The 18,626-nt window shown below is 42.5% G+C and overlaps 1 protein-coding gene across 1 annotated transcript; it reads left to right on the forward strand.

The window, feature by feature from the left end:
• The first annotated feature begins 1,807 nt into the window (after positions 1-1,807).
• LOC105893704 (G-protein coupled receptor 55-like) lies at positions 1,808-6,780 on the forward strand. Its single transcript, XM_031574201.2, has 2 exons — positions 1,808-2,086; positions 4,562-6,780. Exon 2 carries the CDS (start codon positions 4,569-4,571, stop codon positions 5,493-5,495), a length of 927 nt encoding a protein of 308 aa, XP_031430061.1. The 5' UTR covers positions 1,808-2,086; positions 4,562-4,568; the 3' UTR covers positions 5,496-6,780.
• Positions 6,781-18,626: the final 11,846 nt, after the last annotated feature.

Genomic DNA, 18,626 nt, shown 5'->3' on the forward strand with positions numbered 1-18,626 from the left:
CCTGGCCTGGACTGGGCCAAGACTGCGTTCTCATCTGAGCAGAGCTGCTGCAGGGCCGGCTGTCGACTGCAGGATGCAGAGTATCTCTGCTCTTCTGGCGAGTCCACGTGGCACGTGCCTCTGGAGCAACCGGTGGGCTCCACAGAAAACCTTCACCTTGGGCCCAGTTAAATAACTTGAATCATATTTTATACAAAGAACAAGAAAAGACTATTCTTTCCAATATATGCATGGTGTTTGTTTGTTTTCATATGTATGTATATGTTTTAATACCGCAAGGAGATTTTGTTTGTTTCCCTGTACGGTGAGAGTAAATTATGTCGTTCAGCTGAACGAGTGCACTTTAGGCCTCGTGGAGTTCTGAGACCCAAACAGGAAGTGGCTTTTTGATTGGAGGAGATATATCGGATGGTGCTAATGTCGCTAGCTCTCAGGGCGGAGGGGTAGGTTACCTGTGACCGTCAGCCCGGGGCGGTTGCACCTTACACATTTCACGTCCTTCGTTGGATACGTTTTTCCCCAAGATTATGCACCTCCTCCCTCCGCACCTGCAGCTCCTCTCCTCCGCGGAGGAGAAACCAATGATCTGTCTGTCTGATCCGAATGCATTTCACTAGAGGGGTTTACTTTTGGTGCTTGTAATGCAAAGATCAGCAGAATCCCGTTTTTTCTAATGATTGCATGTTGACAATTCTTAATGTCTGTTTTGCTGTCCTTTAAACAAGCTTTTTGGAACACCCCTAAATAATAACAGCTGATGCTAAGATGAAGCCATTGATGTTTTCCCAAATGATCAATGATTGACACATGGCTGGGTCAGACAGCAGAGCATTCCCTGGTACATGGACTTCATCGACCTTCCTCCAGGGGGCAGTGTAAGTCATTACATCTGATAACTACAATGCAAGAATCTATCAAGTTCATGTCTGTCATTTTGTTTTTTTCCTTTCTTTCTTATTTTGCACTATCCACGTTTGTAAATAATTTTTGTATCAATTCTAATGTCGGCGACCTTCCTGTGTATTTATTGCATAATGTGTTATTCAAAGTAGTCTCTGTGAGACCTGCTTTGGGATTGTTCAAAAATAAATCAGATGTTGAAAGATAAATCCTCTCTTTGTTGTCAATGAAATGTGCATCTTGTAAGCTATTTAAAACTCACGAAGACGTGTTTAAGTAGACCTACTTCTGTAAATCGTGTATCATACAAAAGGAAGAAACTAAATGAATTGCATTTGGGAATCAGGGAATGCAGGTGACAAATAGACTTTGAAGTTCTACAAGTATTTATTTTCACAAGAACACAAACATTGAATCTTTTACAATTTTTTGTAGACTAAAACTAACAAACTAAAAGGGCACCCAGAGCGTAGTCTCAGACCTCATCCAAGGCTGGCAGATGTGGAAAAATACCTGCTTTTGCAATGTTAAAGGAAGTACAATTAATAATCCTGGATCCGCTCCAGATTGTAATGGGGTTTTCCTCCACCAAGTTTCATGAAAACTGGCTTGTTGGTAGTTGTGTAAGACAGACAACCGGCAAGCCGGCAGACAGTGAATCATATGGCAACTAAAACGTAACCTCCAAGATAAACGTAAATAAACATAACCTCCGAGATAAATGTAAAAGTGGCAGTGGCAATGCTTATCAGAAGTTGGTGGGTTCCTGTTTGAGGACAATCTGACAAGATATGGTTCTCTCGGGTCGTAGGTCAGCCAGGTAGTGGTGATCATAGACATAGTATACATGTCTATGGTGGTGATGGTGTGTGTTTGTGTGTGTGTGTGGGGGGGGGTGATAGTGGGGAGGGGGGTTTATAGATCACGGTGGGTGACTTTACAAAGTACTGTTTCGAGGAAGAAGTAACTTTAAGTAACTAATAAACTGCCCAATGGAGTCCCACGATATTTTATCACCATCTCTCGAATCTCCAGTGCGATTTCGGCAACATTCCATTTTGCTCTCATTTCAAAACCTGACAGCGTTAAGGGTTTCCCAGTACCAGAGCAAAACGAAAGCAGGTTGACGGTGTTCTGGTGTGCGGAACGCAGCGATCCCACTTGCAGAGGCTACCACATTCGACAGGTAAGACGGACTTTGTTTTCTTTGGAGATACCACAGTGTTTGACCTTTAGTAGATTAGTTAACCTAAAGGATAATGCTAACGCTATTCAAGACTACGATCAACGCTTTAATGTCACTGGAATGGAGGAAAAGCCGAATGCATATTTTTCACACACTTCTGGCATGCTCTTGGACCACCTTGGCTTTGTCTATTTAAAATATCAGCCATTACATAGAAGTTATGGTAGGCTCTCATGGTGAAAAGTTACTTAGTCAATTTAAGACTTATATTACTCAAAATATGTTAAGGAAATTACTGAAGAAGTATACCAAACCTGCACCCTGGCCGCAAACTGCCAGGTACCTTGGCATGGCAGTCAGAGCACATAGGTACTCCTCCACACATCCCACTCCTGAATCATTTAAACCAATTATATCATTTAACGTGTTCTTTTAATGAGCGCCACTTTATTGCCACTTTCTCTCTGTCAAAACATTCGCGTATTGTAGGCTATGCAACCACGGACACGCTTGGTTTGCGTGACCCCCAAATTGAAAGAAAGACACATACACTAGAAGAACATCTTCGCGCTGGAATCTTCTTTTTTTCTTCTTTTGTCCAAAGCGACGTACAGGGGAGAGATAAGTCAAGCTACGAGCAATATATACCTAGTGTAACAATAAATACTAGTTTACATTAGAAACTGAAAAAAAGTGCAGGAATGTAACTGCAAGTTAAGTACTAGTTCAAGTGCAAGTTAGGAAGGGAGGTGCTCTCTGAAGAGTTGGGTCTTCAAGAGCTTTTTAAAGGTCGAGAGGGACGCCCCTGCTCTGGTAGTGTGTTCAGAAGGTTGCCGTTCCCAGCAGTGTCCAACTGGCGCATGGCGTACACGCGCACAGAAGGAGACAAAACGGTTTTCAGTTCCCCCAGGACACTTTCTCGGTTCCCCCAGATACTGATAATCAATAGCCTATCGGAATCCCCTTGACCTATCAATCACATCGTCCCGTTACCCCTACATAAGCCGGACCCACCTCTGTTCAGTGTTGGTCGAAATAAGTTGGAGCAGAGCAGCAGACGCAGTTTGGTGGACAATTTTGCAGATCGGAACATTTGCGCGTTCATTCTTGCCGTGTGTCCATGAGAGGGTGAGTGTTCTGTCATCATGTGTGTGAATTAGCAAGTGTTTAGTCAGTATTACATAGTACCTGTTTATGACATGTAATGTAGCAATTATCCAGATCTGTCTGCTGCATAACCCATTCCATGTATCCACTGTAGTATTATAATTCGCTATGTTACTCCTTCGGTTATCTTAAGAAGGTTACCGTCAGTTATATCTGGGGAGATGATGAGATGATGAATGTTCAAGATAACTGTTACACTGCAGCACAGGGACAGAGCCACATTCCTTCCAATCTCATTATATGGAATAATCATTCTGAATGCAGGCTAGTCATATCTGTTATTCATTGTTATCCATCAGTACATCCTGTATTCATTTCACTTGGTGTGTATTCTCATCCTTGCTTCATGTTCCTGTAGTGTTCTCACACCAGAGTTCCGTTACTCTCAGGCCACTGTGGCACTGGGTAGAGATATTTCCCGCTTTTTTTGGCAGTGATTAACATTTTGGATTTAAAAAATCCTACAAAATCCAATTTAAAGATGAATTAACTGATCTACTGCAACTCAAAACAACAGCTCTATCTGAACTATATTCCACGCTTGCCTTGTCATAACAGATTGTCCAGTAAGTACTGAAGTACACTATTGGAATGTATCCATAGTCCTTCTCATTAGTTTCGAGAGCATAAGCATCTCCTTCTTGGGTAAGCCAGTGTTTCAGTGAGTAAGTGCCTTCTGTCAAAAAGAACAGAACACATGTCCATCCCCCCAAAGATGGACAGTTCACTTGACTTGGTCCCCGGGCGCTTACAAGCTGCCCACTGCTCCTGGGGGGTCCTGGAAGAGGGACAGTCCAGGATGGGAAAAGGCAGAAGATAAATTCACTGCGACCTCAGGCCTGCGTGTGCGTGTGTATGTGTGTGTGTGTGTGTCCTGTGTCGTCTCCATATATTCACGTGTGTGTTCCAGTGTGTCGTGTGTGCCAATAAAACCTGACAATTATTATTACAATTATTAATTATTATTCTGTCAACATCTGTGGTGGAGACTTTAGTTGGGTCTCTCAAAACAAACTGCTTCTTACGACTGGAGCACCAAGAAAGTCAGCTGCTTGGCACCACACATCATTTACAAATATCCTTATATATATCCTTGAAATCCCAGTTTTGATACATTTTTCTAGATATGTCAATGGTAAATAAAGGCTAGCTTTAGGGATGACCTGCCTGTTCTGCTGATGTCCCCACCACTGATTATGAAAACCTGTCAAAGATAACCCTGTTTATCTTCTTAACTGATTGCAGTAACTGTATAAAGAAGATTTTTGTATGATTATGGGATGTAAAGTTGATGATTTTTTTTGTTAGGGCAAAGATGACGATCTGCAACGTGACCATCCCTAGAGAGGTGCAGGTCTTCCAGATGGTGACGGCCATCCCGACGTTCATCCTGGGCTTCCTTGCCAACTCCACCTTACTGGTTCTGTTCTTCCGGCAGAGGAAGAACTGCAGTGACATGATGGTGTACCTCGCCAACATCGCCCTGGCCGACAGCACTGCGCTGGTGTCGCTGCCCTTCAGGATGTACTCCTACAGCAACCACTGGCCCTTCTCCGTCAGCTCCTGCCTGGTGTTCGTCTCCACCTACTTCGTCAACATGTACGTCAGCATCTTCACCACCGTGGCCATCAGCGTGGTGCGCTTCGTGGCGATTAAGTACCCCTTCAAGGCCAAGGCGGTCATGTCCCCCTGGAAGGCCCTGGTGGTGTGTGTGGGGATCTGGGCGGTGATTGCTTCTCTGAGCGCCATGTTTCACTCGGTGGATGGTCCTGAAGCCAACGCCAGCAACTTTAGATGCTTCCAGAAGAACTCAGAGCGGCCACTGCCACTCTCCTTCATCCTGACGCTGGACGTGGTCGGCTACCTGCTGCCATTCGTTGTCATTACGTACTGCACGGCTAACGTGATCCGTACACTGTCTAGGAGAATCGACTCCAGCAGCAGTGCGAAGAAGAACGAGTCCATCCACATCATCGCCGCCAACCTGGCTGTGTTCATCGTCTGCTTCTCCCCGCTCCACTTTGGCTACCTGTTGAAGTTCCTGGCCGAGACCTACTGGGAGCACAACTGCGAGCTGCAGCAGTTTGCTCATTCGTTTGTCCACGTGGCCAACAGCCTGGCCTCCACTAACTGCTTCCTGGACGCTTTCAGCTACTACTTCCTGGCCAAAGCCAGCTGGGGGACTCTTAGAGAGGCATGCTGTGGCACCCAGCGCAGGGAGAGAGGAAGCATAGTCATCTGACACAGGGAGGGGGGAATATTGAACTCCTCTCTTGATGATCACTCCTCTTTCTCTTCCCCCCACCTGCTTGCAGTATTATCTCTGCTCCTGTGCCCTCCCTTTTCACAAGATTTAAAAGACTGGATGCCCAGTGCTTTGAGGCCCATCCTTGAGTATTAGTGGATGTATGTGCAGATGCTGCTGTAGACCTCACCCTCACGAGTACATCGCAGCAGAACCTCACCGCAGCAGAACCTCACCGCAGCAGAACCTCACCGCAGCAGAACCTCACTGCAGTGGACCTGGCCTGGACTGGGCCAAGACTGCGTCCTGATCTGAGCAGAGCTGTTGCCGGGCCGGCTGTCGACTGCAGGATGCAGAGTATCTCTGCTCTTCTGGCGAGTCCACGTGGCACGTGCCGCTGGAGCAACCGGTGGGCTCCACAGAAAACCTTCACCTTGGGCCCAGTTAAATAACTTGAATCAGATTTTATACAAAGAACAAGAAAAGACTATTCTTTCCAATATATGCATGGTGTTTGTTTGTTTGTATGTTTGTTTGTTTTCGTATGTATGTATATGTTTTAATACTGCAAGGAAATTTGTTTGTTTGCCTGTACGGTAAGAGGAAATTATGTCGTTCAGCTGAACGAGCGCACTTTAGGTCTCGTGGAGATCTGAGACCCAAACAGGAAGTGGCTTTTTGATCTGAGGAGATATATCAGATGGTGCTAATGTCGCTAGCTCTCAGGGCGGGGGGTAGGTTACATCCTTGGTTGGATAAATTATTTACCAAGATTATGCACCTCCTCCCTCCGCACATGTAGCTCCTCTCCTCCACGGAGGAGAAACCAATGATCTGTCTGTCTGATCCGAATGCATTTCACTAGAGGGGTTTACTTTTGGTGCTTGTAATGCAAAGATTAGCAGAATCCCTTTTTTTTCTAATGTTTGCATGTTGACAATTCTTAATGTCTGTTTTGCTGTCCTTCAAACAAGCTTTTTGGAACACCCCTAAATAACAGCTAATGCTAAGATGAAGCCATTGATGTTTTCCCAAATGATCGATGATTGACACATGGCTGGGGCAGACAGCAGAGCATTCCCTGGTACATGGACTTCATCGACCTTCCTCCAGGGGGCAGTGTAAGTCATTACATCTAATAACTACAATGCAAGAATCTATCAAGTTCATGTCTGTCTTTTTTTTCCCACTTTCTTTTTTTGCACTATCCACGTTTGTAAAAAAAAATTAAGAGTTTTTTTGGGCTTTTTAATGCTTTTATTTGGACAGGACAGTGAAGTGTATGACAGGAAGCGAGGCGGAGGAGAGGTGGGGAGAGGACTGGGAAATGAACTCAGGCCAGACTTGAACAGGGGGACTTATATATCTTGCGCCACCGTGCCCCCCCCCCCCCCCCCCCCCCTGTAAATAATCTTTGTATCAATTCTAATGTCAGCGACCTTCCTGTGTATTTATTGCATAATGTGTTATTCAAAGTAGTCTCTGTGAGATCTGCTTTTGGGATTGTCAATGACATGTGCATCTTATAAGCTATTTAAAACTCACAAAAACTCGTTTAAGTAGACTTACTCCTGTGACTTCTGTAAATCGTGTATCATACAAAAGGAAGAAACTAAATAAATTGCATTTGGGCATCACGTGTTGCCCATAGACTTTGAAGTTCTACAAGTATTTATTTTCACAGAACCCAAACACTGCATCTTTTACAGTTTTTTCCAATTCAATGTTCACCACCAGCAAAACTTGACTACAGCCATTTTTGCAGACATTTAGATACTCTGTTCAAAACCGTTAACTTTCAGTTCCAAACCGGACACATTTTAAATCACTGTAGATGGAAAGATGCTGTATTTTGACAGGCAAATGAAATTATACCCTTGAAATATATATAAATATATATATATTCCAATTTTTGCTGAAAATGTATTCTGTTTTCTCCTGTTTGCAGCCTTGTTACCAACTATACAACAGTGGTGCAGTAAAGTATGAAGGAAAAATATCGATGTTATAAAATAATAAATAATAAAATATAGATGTTATAAAATAATACATGATAAAATATAGATGTTATAAAATAATACATGATAAAATATAGATGTAGTTGTCGCTGAAGACATTTTCCCACTTTTACTCAATTCATGGCTTTGAATGTGACAAAGTGACCCAAAAATGCTTCTATAACAAACACTTTACAGTTTTTTACGATTGGAATAACACCAAAATCAAAAGTATTACACAATTATCAAAACCTTTACTCAAGGAGCAAAACAACGGCTCAGATTTGCACCACTATAAGCACATGTCAACATCACACTTTTTGCGAAACAATACACACAAGTGATTTGCAAAACACTAAACACACTTGAATGCTTTAGACACAAGTATATCAAGAGGTCACTTCCTTGCAATTCCAAAACACTGACTGTCAAATTACCACACCTATGAGCCTGTCAAATAAACACAGCCATCAAGTGCGCAAACACATGATTACTTAATTGTAGACACACCAAACAGGTTTAAGCACTCTAGAAATGCAGCAGATGAGTTCATCTGTCTTCAACCAAAATGGAAGGAGTCCGAAGAAGAAGAGTGAGGGTGAGAGGGGGAATCCACAGAGGAGGAGAAGGAGGAAGAGGCGGAGGCCATGCCAGAGGCTGAGGTCGAGGTGGAGGTAGAGGAAGAGGAAGACCTGAAGCAGGAGGAAAACATGCTCAAAGAAGAAGAAGACCAAATTTATCAAATAAACTTTAAAGGAGGACGGGGGCCCATATTCACGCAAGAACAAGATCGAGAGATCATAATAATAATTCAATTTTGTATAGCGCTTTTCTATATACCCAAAGTCGCTTTGACATTGTAGGACAAGCAAGACAAGACAACAGTAAAATATAAGAAAAAGGGTCGGACAAAACAGACAAACAGAACATTATGTAAAAAAAGAAAAGTAGCAACTAAGTCTATTAGTGGAGGGGAGGGAGAAGGGGATGGTCAGGTGAAGGCGAGGTTGAACAGGTGAGTTTTGAGGGAGTGTTTAAATAGTTCTATGTTGGGAGCCAGGCGAATGGGGAGAGGGAGGTCGTTCCAGAGGGAGGGTGCAGCGGCAGAAAAGTAGTAGTATTTTAGTAGTATTTTAAAGATCCTGTGTTTGACCGGGAGCCAGTGGAGGTTTCGGAGGACCGGGGTGATGTGTTCATAACGGCGGGTGGAGGTGAGCAGGCGAGCGGCAGAGTTTTGGACATATTGAAGTTTATTGAGGACAGTGTTTGGGGAGCCATATAGAATGCTGTTACAGTAATCCAGTCTGGAGGTTATGAGGGCATGAATCAGAGTTTGGGTGGTGGCGAAGGACAGAGAGGGCCGGAGGCGTGCAATGTTCTTGAGGTGGAAGAAGGCGGTTTTGGTGACGTGGTTGGCGTGGGGTAAGAAAGAGAGGTTGGGATTTAAGATGATACCAAGGTTACGGACCATAAACATGGTTTTGGCAAATAATGCTATCAGGCTCAGAGAAATTCAAGCCAACATTATCGGTGATCATGCCATTTTCAATACAGTAATGTCCATCAGGTTTCTCAGTCAACACTGGCAGACATCCTAAAAAGACATCAGGGTAAAATGAAACAACTTTATTTGTACTGTATTATCTTTTTTAATGGAATTGTAACCTGTATTGGAAACATAATTTTACGTTTGTCTGATATTTGCTGAGCTTACAGTGTTATACACACTACTGAAGTAGCATGAAAACTGGGACATGTTTTGTTGTGATTCTTCATGTTGACATGTTGACTGATTTGGGTATATGGAGAGAATTAAATAATATAAATAAAATTTATATCAGTCTGCAGAATTGGTCTTGTGTAGTGTTTGTTGAATTTATTGTATACAGTATGTGCACTTTCTCTGTGTACTTCACTTACACTACTCTAATCACTGAGAAGTAGAATTGCTAAAAGTGTTTTAGGTTTATAACAGCAGTGTGTAAGTGGTACAAACAGAATTCAGCAACGTGTGTGTTTCATATAGTAACAAAATATGGTTTTGTTAAATTAGTGTATAGTTTTTACAAGAGTGTTTCATTTTGCAATGGATCTGAGGTGTTTTGCTCATTGGGTGTGTGGTTGTGCTAATTGTGTGAGGTGTATTGAAAAACAAAGCAGTCAAAATCGTGTTTAAGCAATCGAGAAAAACTGTAATCCAAAGTGACTTGCAGTACAATAGCATCTTGCATTGTCCAGGAATTAAACCCAGATCAGTTACTTGTTATTCACCAACACTTACCACTGTACCACTGATCACACAAAGTAAACATGCCTCTACCACACAGTACTCAAAAGTGGTATCTACAGTATTGTGATGGGCAAACCAACAGATCCAAAATGTTAGTTCTTGGTGTCATGACAACTGCTTGCCTTGAAATATTTGTGGAATATGGGGAATTTTAGGGGTGGATAAGATATGCTAAAGATTTTTTCTAAAGATTCAAGGCAAGTGAGAATGTTACGGTACTGGAAATGTGAAGTTCATAAATATTTCACCAAGGATCAGCATTAGGGCTGCAGGACACTTCTAGTGGTAGTCTCATGTATTGTTTCACTTACTGTACTGGAAAAGAAAAGTGTCTGCACACTGCATCCAGCATGGGCACCCCACTGTGCAGGCCACTCACGGGACCTGGGGTCCAGGCAGAGGTCAGCCTATCAGCTGATCCCAGAGTTCCGTGGGGCTCGTGCACAGTGGAATTTCACTGACCATTTGGCCACCAACAGTTTCAAGACCGTTTCAAGGCCCCCGTCATCTCTCCACTATATAAGGCCGACCCTCCTCTGGCCAAGTTGTGGGTCAAGTCAAGCGGAGTTGGAGAAGTCATCTTCAAGGAGCACATCGGACAATTCAATTCATTCAGAGACATTCGCGATCATTTGCCGTGCGTCGTTCAAGAATGTAAGTGTTGTTATATGTATCATTTAGCTCTTTGGTCCGTTCAGTTCATTGTAAATAGTATCTGTTATTTACATTCATCATTATCATCTGTAGCATCCACATTTCACCCCGAGGCCAGTTCAACCAGTTACTTTTGTTACGGAGATATGGAATGTTCGCCGTTACACGGCACGGTATTTAAAGGGACAGATCCGTATTTACAGTATAGCCGTAATATTCATCATGTATACTATATTCATTCTTGTTGTATATATCATTGTTAATATTGTAACGTGCCGGCATAGTTGCCCCATAATGCCGTGCAGCGGGCGCACACTGTTGTACTATATGTGTTATACCCTATGTGAGGCACTAGCGCATGTTCCCTAACGATGTTCCTTACGGTTCTAAGTACCTGTCGTTATTATGTGTTGGGACAGAGGTTGTGCAGGTGTGTGACTGAAGCACAGTCTGTTCGTGGTTACTTGCACCAGGGCATAAAGCCCGTGCCATTTTGTCAGTGTGTTGTGTTTTAGTGTTTAATAAATAAGCCATAACAAAGATTCCACGTTTCCGTGATTTGTTACAATATTGTATATGTTTGTCATTCATATCATTCATAGAAACCACGGACATTCAAGGATTCATGTGTGTTAGAAGTCGTTTACACGGATAATTCTAGCATTCATTACACGGATAACTCAATCACCGTTCAAACACGGATCATTGTTCATTTCACGTCTAGTCAAACACGGATTCATATGTGACAATAATCCTTTACACGGATTACTTTCACTTCATGTTCGTCATGCCATTCAAGGCTTGAGTGTGTGTGTGCAAATAAATACAGTGTTTTCATCATCATTGGGACTTGACCAGTGGCGGCGCCAGGGGGGGGCTAGGGGGTGCTCTAGCTCCCCCTGGATTAGCCATAGCACCCCCATAGCACCCCCAAGAAAATAATGGTTTATTTATTATTGTTATTTAATTTCATTCTGCGTTATTTATTGTGTGATAATAATATTTCACTCACAAAAGAAAATAATAACAGATTGAAATTAACAGATTGTTTTAGACACAGAGCAATCATTCTGTCATAACCTTTGACCCAATTTTCACGTCGCACGCGTGAAAGTTGACGTTACTGGACAGTTGAAGGAAAAAGCGAGCTAGTGCCTGGTAGTTTCAAGTTAACATCAACAATGCATCGGTTTTTGCTACCTAAATGTCCACGTTTGGAAGAACGATTAAAAAAACGAGAGTGACGTAGAAGAAGAAGAAATGCCAGGGGTATCTGGTGTGGATTCTTAAGGAGAGGAACGTTGTGGTCAAGGAGGTCAACCCTCCACCACTACTGAGGGTGCTAACAGCATCAGTGACATTAGCATGAACGCTCAGGACGGTCCGAGAAGACCAAAACTCCCAAAATATCCACCTCGCATGTTTGGAGTCCAACAAAGGAGTTTTTGTAAAAGCTGGTTGGAACAATTTGCGTGGTTGGAGTACAATGTAACTAAGGGATTGTTTGCTGTATAACATTAATGAAAGCTGTCTGATCTGTTGCATGCTTTGATTGCCCTGTGTCGCTAAAGACTCGTTTCTGTTGATTAGCAGCGAAGATGCCCTTTTTTTGCCGAAGATTTGAACTTTTTGCCTTTTTCCTCTTTTTTGTATTTTTTTTGGAGCCGCCTTAAAAAAAACAGAGACTCTTTAGCCTAGGGCAAGCAGTCTGTATGTGTGCTATACATAAGGTTCTATGTGATTATTGATGATTGTGAACTGAAATAATATATACCTTTTAAACGCATTTCTGACTCCTTGACTGTTTTAATTAATTTCACTCTGTCTGACATGGTAGTGGTCACCTGGCGCCCAACTTTAACCCTCACTACCACAAGTATTTTAAAGTAAGTTAAGTATTTGGGATTGCGGACTCTGTAACATGCTGTATGCCTTTTGTCAGTGACCGTCGCGGATGTGGGCGTCCGTCGGAAGTAGCCTAGATAATGATAATAATAATAAAATCGGTTTGTTTAGCGCTTTTCATGGACCCCAAAGACGCTTCAGAGAGCAACCATGTAAACACATGATAGACGATATGGTGGGGAGTTGTAGTAGTAGAGAACCATGTGACACACAGGCCATCACCCTCATTTCATAGCACCCTCGCTAAAACGCCGAGCTCCCCCATAGCACCTGCAGAAAAAAATGTCTGGCGCCGCCACTGGACTTGACATCCATTCATGTTCTGACCGGACAAACCTGTGGCGATTGTCACTTATTCATTACACCAGCATACAGTCCTTTTTTGGGTTTCATTCAATTCAATATCACCCTATTTTATACCCATAATACAGACATTCTGGAAAGACATCAAGGAAGAGTTGGAAAAAATCTTTGGGACTGATATTCCTCTGGATATTCCCCTGGTAACGCAAATATTGCCTGCAATGTTCATCATGGGCAATAAAGTAAAAAAAAAAAAAAAAACATGTCTAGAATTGGAGAGGCCAGTCCCTCCAGTGCGATATCCGCTACATTCTTGCTCTCATTTCAAAACCTGCCAGCCTTATGGGTTTCCCCGTACAGAGCCAAACGAAAGCAGCTTGACGGTGTTCTGGTGTGCGGAACGCAGCGATCTCACTTGCAGAAGCTACCACATTCGACAGGTAAGACGGACTTTGCTTTCTTTGGAGATACCATACACATACCTCTAGTAGATTAGTTAACCTAAAGCCTAATGCTAACGTTATTACAGTGCATGAAATGCCCTGTATTGTTATTCCTAGGCTTCTTATTCTTCTTCTTCTTATTACAGTGCATGAAATGCCCTGTATTGTTATTCCTAGGCTTCTTATTCTTCTTCTTCTTCTTATTATTATTCTCTTTACCGACTTCTGCGCTTAATTCAGCTTGAACCGCTTAACGTAGAAACTTCGTTCAAACTTTGCTGTATAGGTCTTGTTAAGGTATTCCAAAAAAGTGTAACTGTATTCCGGTACAGTTTTAAAAAAAAGACGTGATTAGATTACAGACACGTTTAGCAAAAATTAGAATTATTAACAGGATTACAAATAGATTTTAAAATGCAGAACATTATAGCCTACTATCATCCACATGCGCACTTTACAACACGTCACGAGACGACAACAGAGAAAACTACAAGTCCATATGATGATGAGTTAAAAAAAATGCTTTCCCTCGCTGGAAATATCGACACTATTTTGTCCTCGAAGCTGAAAGTGGGAAGAACATAACAGTGCAGTGCACTTTATGGCTTCCAGCGGGGAAAATACTGTCGTTGTCCAAGGACTCCACGTCAAATGTCATGAAGCATTTACAGGCAAGACCAATACTTCTAACATCTACACAGACATCCAGTTAGCTAAAGTTAAAGTTGGTTAGCTAACCTGTTAGTATTACTTGCCTACAACGTAATGAAAAAGGCGGACTGTGATAACTGGAGTGATCGTGTTTAAATAAAACACAAACCCCTGACCGAAATATGTTCGTGTCAGTTTAATTAAAGTTTCAGCGTGATCTTTGACAGTTCAGAAAGTGGACACTTGATTCATTCAAAATACTGGGGATGTTCTAAATCTGTGATTTACACACACAGGTGTGCGTGATTAGTACTCACATCAAACCACAACCACACGGCCCTCATGCCCATTTTCCTTCAGGGCAACAACCTGAACTAGTTCACATTTCCGCCCAGCAGGCCCACGCTATATTGCAAAGGGGATTGGGCAAAAAGTGTAAAATTATGCAAGGTATTTGTTTGTAAAACTTGTTGACAGTGAGAGAGCGTTCAACTACAGCTAAGAAAAGTGGGGGATGACCGGTTTATTTTTATTTTCAATGGTTCATACTTTCTTCTGTGTTGTCGCAAATGATGTGTGATTCACTAGTAAAATATCTCAAAAAGGATATCCTGACATTCCAATCAACACAGTGGCACATAAAAAGAGCTTAACATATTTAGTATTGAGTTCAGTTTGTTGTCTAACACATAGCTATGACAATATAATACATTTTGATATTGATGTTGTGGTGGATGGCCTGTTTAGCTGGAAAGACCAACAGTTCCGTTTTAGCTAGATTCAGCTGAAGGTGGTGATTCTTCATCCATGTGGATATATCAGAGAGACAATCCGAGATCCGCGCCGAGACAGTGGTGTCGTCATGAGGGAAAGACAGATACAGATACAGGAATCTTCCAACATACACATAAAACCGCACCTATCTGCTCATGCTAAATCACCAGATGATACATGAAAATCAGATTGAACCAATCAAACCAAGCTTCATTGCCCACGGGGACACAGGTTCAAATCTAGCCTGCTGTCGTTCTCACGATCCTCTCCCCACGTCTTTTCCGCCTCGCTTCCTGTCCACAACTCTTCACTGTCCTCTCCAAATAAAGGCATAAAAAGCCCAAAATAAATCACAGTGTCCTTCAGCCTCTCCCTGAACACGTCCTCGTCCTCCAGCTCCACGTCCCAGGGGTGTGCGTAGGCCTGCTCCGCCAGGCACCGGGCCGCTCTCAGCCTGGGCCCGTCCTGGTCGTCGTCCCCGTCACCCAGGCCCATGAGGGCGGACACCTTCTCCACGCACTCCCCCGCCTCCGCCTCGCGGCCCAGCCGGTCGTTCACGTAGCCCAGGTTGGCCCAGGCGTTCAGGTTGGTGGGCTCCTCGCGGCATACGCCGCAGAATGCCTCTCAGGTGGTGCAGGTGGAAGTCCAGGAGGCCCAGGAGGTTCCGGACGGCTTACTGCAGCCAGCCGGTCTCGCCCTCCAGCTGGGCGCGCAGGCGCAGCTCTGCCGGCCCATGGGCCTCCCCGTTCAGGTGCAGCCCCAGGTGGAAGTGGCCCGGGATGTAGTCCAGGCCCTAGAACCGACATTAAACACTCCGAGCGAGCTGGGCTGTGGTAAACATGAAACTTTTCCTTGGCATGAAATGGCAAATAATCAAACCAGTGCATGAAATATGTATCCAGTCGTGGCTGTTTCGCTGAAGTTCCACATATTATGCCATATTCACTTGGGTGCACATTTTGGAGATGTAGCCTCAAGTTGCTAGTTGTTGAATGGTTAGCTAACTCTAGCTTGACTTAGCTTACACACTAGTTTAGCTTTAGGCTCAACAAGTTTACAATCAACTGACCAAAATCCGAAACATTTCCAGACATACAGTAACTCTAGATTTTTGGGGGTTACAATCACTTTCTCTCCTGCCGTCAAGTGGGTTCTGCACCTTCTGCCATCTTCCACGCAAGTCAACTGTTGCTGTGCCAGACAGTGCGACTCCTGTGACCTGTCCCTTACCTCAGGCGCGCGGCCACCCGCAAAGCAGACAGTCGCGCTGCTGCTGGCGCTGTTGTGTTTTTTATTATTTTTTTTACATTCGAATATTAATTTTCACATTCGAAATTCAGTTTTTAACAACTATTCGAATATATATTCGAATTTAGAATATTCGTTGACAAGCCCTAGTGGCATTTGAGACCTATCTCCTAACAAGCATACCCGATAGGATTCTGGCAGGGGTTGTCCGAGCCAGCTTTCAAACTTTTGCAGTGCTGCCTTCCAAAAAGGCAATACTAAGGAACAATCCCACAAGGCATGGAAGAATGTACCCATTTCTTTGTTACACTTCCAACATTTGTTGTCCTTGGTTAAACCCATTTTAAACAACTTATTAGGAGTAAAATAGTATCTATGAACAATTTTCTAATGGATGAATTTATTTCTGGCATCTCTTGTAGTCCTTCCCACATTCGAAATAACATCCTGCCACACCTCCTCATCAATGTCCATACCAAAATCTTTCTGCCATATTATTCTTAGGCCTTCACACATTTTGGTTTCGATACTTGATACTTTCTTATAGAATACTGAAGCAGAATGTAGAATATGTGGAGAATCAAGGATCACATTTTCTTTTTCCTCTTTCCTTCTCAGTCCAAAAACAGCTCCCACACTGCTTCTTAGCTGTAAATACCTCCAAAAATCCCCTCTATCTGTTAAGGTAAAATGTTCTTTAAGGTCTACAAATGACATAAATGATTGTTCTCTGTACAGATCCTGCACTGCCTGTATGCCTTTCACCAACCATGCTTGCCATAAGAATACCTTTTTCCCAATACGGACTGAGGAATTATTCCATATTGAGGAATAGCTTTGTTTATATTGTGATATCCCCAATATCTTGTGTGCTCTTGCCCATGCCAACTGAGAATGGCGTAGAATAATTTTTTTCTGTTGTCTGACTCTCTGTATTCTTTGTGACAATAGTTCCAAAACACTGAATGGGCATGTAACCCCCTCTTCTATTGAATCCCATGCAGGACAAGATATGTAAGTTCCCCAATGTCTTACTAACTTATTTATCTCAAATGCTATGCTATACAGTTCCACATTTGAAGTGCTAATCCACCACAATCTCGTGAACCTAGTAGTTTCTTAAGTCTAATTCTGGGCCTTTTTCCATTCCATAAGAACTCTGTAATTAACTTGTTATATTGCTTGAAGATTCCATCAGAAACTGTCACTGGAATCATCATAGAAATGTAATTGAATTGTGGAGCCACCACCACATTAATGATACTAAATTTCCCCCACAAAGTCATGTTAAGTAGCTTCCATTTGTCCAAATTCAGCTTAATTTTCTGTATTAAAGGGGACATGTTAATATTAATTATGTTTTCCAACTCTGGACATAATCTTATACCTAAATATTTCAGTCCAGTTTGGACCCACTTAAACTGAAATGGGGTAAATATGGATTGACTGCATCCTTTCGATATCGGCATACATTCAGATTTCTGCTATTTATTTTATAGCCTGACTGTTTTGAAAGATACTCCTGATGATGAGGTATTGACAGAAGAGGATCCTCAATAACCAATAAAACATTTTGTGTTCCTCTTCCCCATGTGAAACCCCTTTAATGTTGCTCTCGGCCCTTATTGCAATGGCTAGGGGTTCCAGAAATAATGTAAAAAGCAGAAGACTGAGATGGGGATATCATGCCATTTGTCATTACTGCCGCCCTTGGGTCAGAATAAATTACATTTACATCATCACATACACCCACTTGATATCCAAATTTTCTAAAAGAGTGTAGTGCAGAAAGCTCCATTCCACTCTATCGAATGCCTTTTGGGCATCCAAAGATATGGCGGCTATTGGTGTTTTTTTATTATGATTAATCTGCATGAGGTGTAGTAGACGTCTAACATTATCTGTAGATTACCTGCCTTTTATGAAGCCTACTTGATCGGGATGTACTATGTGTGGTAAGATGTTTTCTAGTCTAGTAGCAAGAACTTTTGTTATGATCTTACAGTCCACATTAATAAGACTGACTGGTCTAAAACTCCCTGGATCAGTAGGGTTTATCTTTTTTAAGAATTAAGGATATCAAAGCTTCATTAAACGGATTTGACAGGTTTCCCACTGAGAATGATTCCTATACTCTTCTGTTAAGATGGGAGCCAGTTTGTCACTATATTCCTTGTAATATCAAACCATCCAAACCAGGCGATTTTCCAGCCCTCATAGATGAGATGGCCCTTTTGACTTCATCAACTGATATAGGACGGCCCAATGACTCTTTCTGATCCTCTGATATTTCTGGCAGTTCAATCTTGGAGAAAAAAGCATCATAGTCACTCCTCCCTGGGTTAACCTCCCATTTGTATAACTGGTTATAAAAACTTGCAAACACTTTGTTAATATCACTTGTGCTCATCATCAAGTCCCCTTTAGAATTTCTAACAGCTGGTATGGTGTAACTAGCCTCTTTCTGGCATAGTGGTCTGGCTAATAATTTGCTAGATTTTTCCCCACTCTCATAGGAATTACCTTTACCTAAACAGGGCATACTCTGCCTTTTTATTGTATATTTAATTTATTTGACATTTCAAGTCACATACTTGTTTCAGTAGAAGATTACTATGTTTCTCTCCAGGTCCTTAAGTTGAGTCTCTAGCTTTTTTAATCGTTGCCTTTGCTCCCTTTTTTCTTACTTGAATGTGCTATAATCTTGCCCCATATATAGGCTTTAGCCCCTCCCACCGCTGCCACCAGATGTCAAAGGGTATCCGTGTCGACAGTCTTTTAGTGAATGCACAAAAAGCAGCAGGGCGACAAGGCTATGTAGTTGGTACATTTATTTTACCTCCACCAAGTGCATAATCCATAG

Source organism: Clupea harengus, chromosome 10 (genome assembly GCF_900700415.2).
Source record: "Clupea harengus chromosome 10, Ch_v2.0.2, whole genome shotgun sequence".
Lineage (NCBI taxonomy): Eukaryota > Metazoa > Chordata > Actinopteri > Clupeiformes > Clupeidae > Clupea > Clupea harengus.

What these genes read in the sequence shown, in the direction of transcription:
- LOC105893704 (XM_031574201.2), top strand. Translation starts at nt 4,569, where the DNA reads ATGACGATCTGCAACGTGACCATCCCTAGAGAGGTGCAGGTCTTCCAG.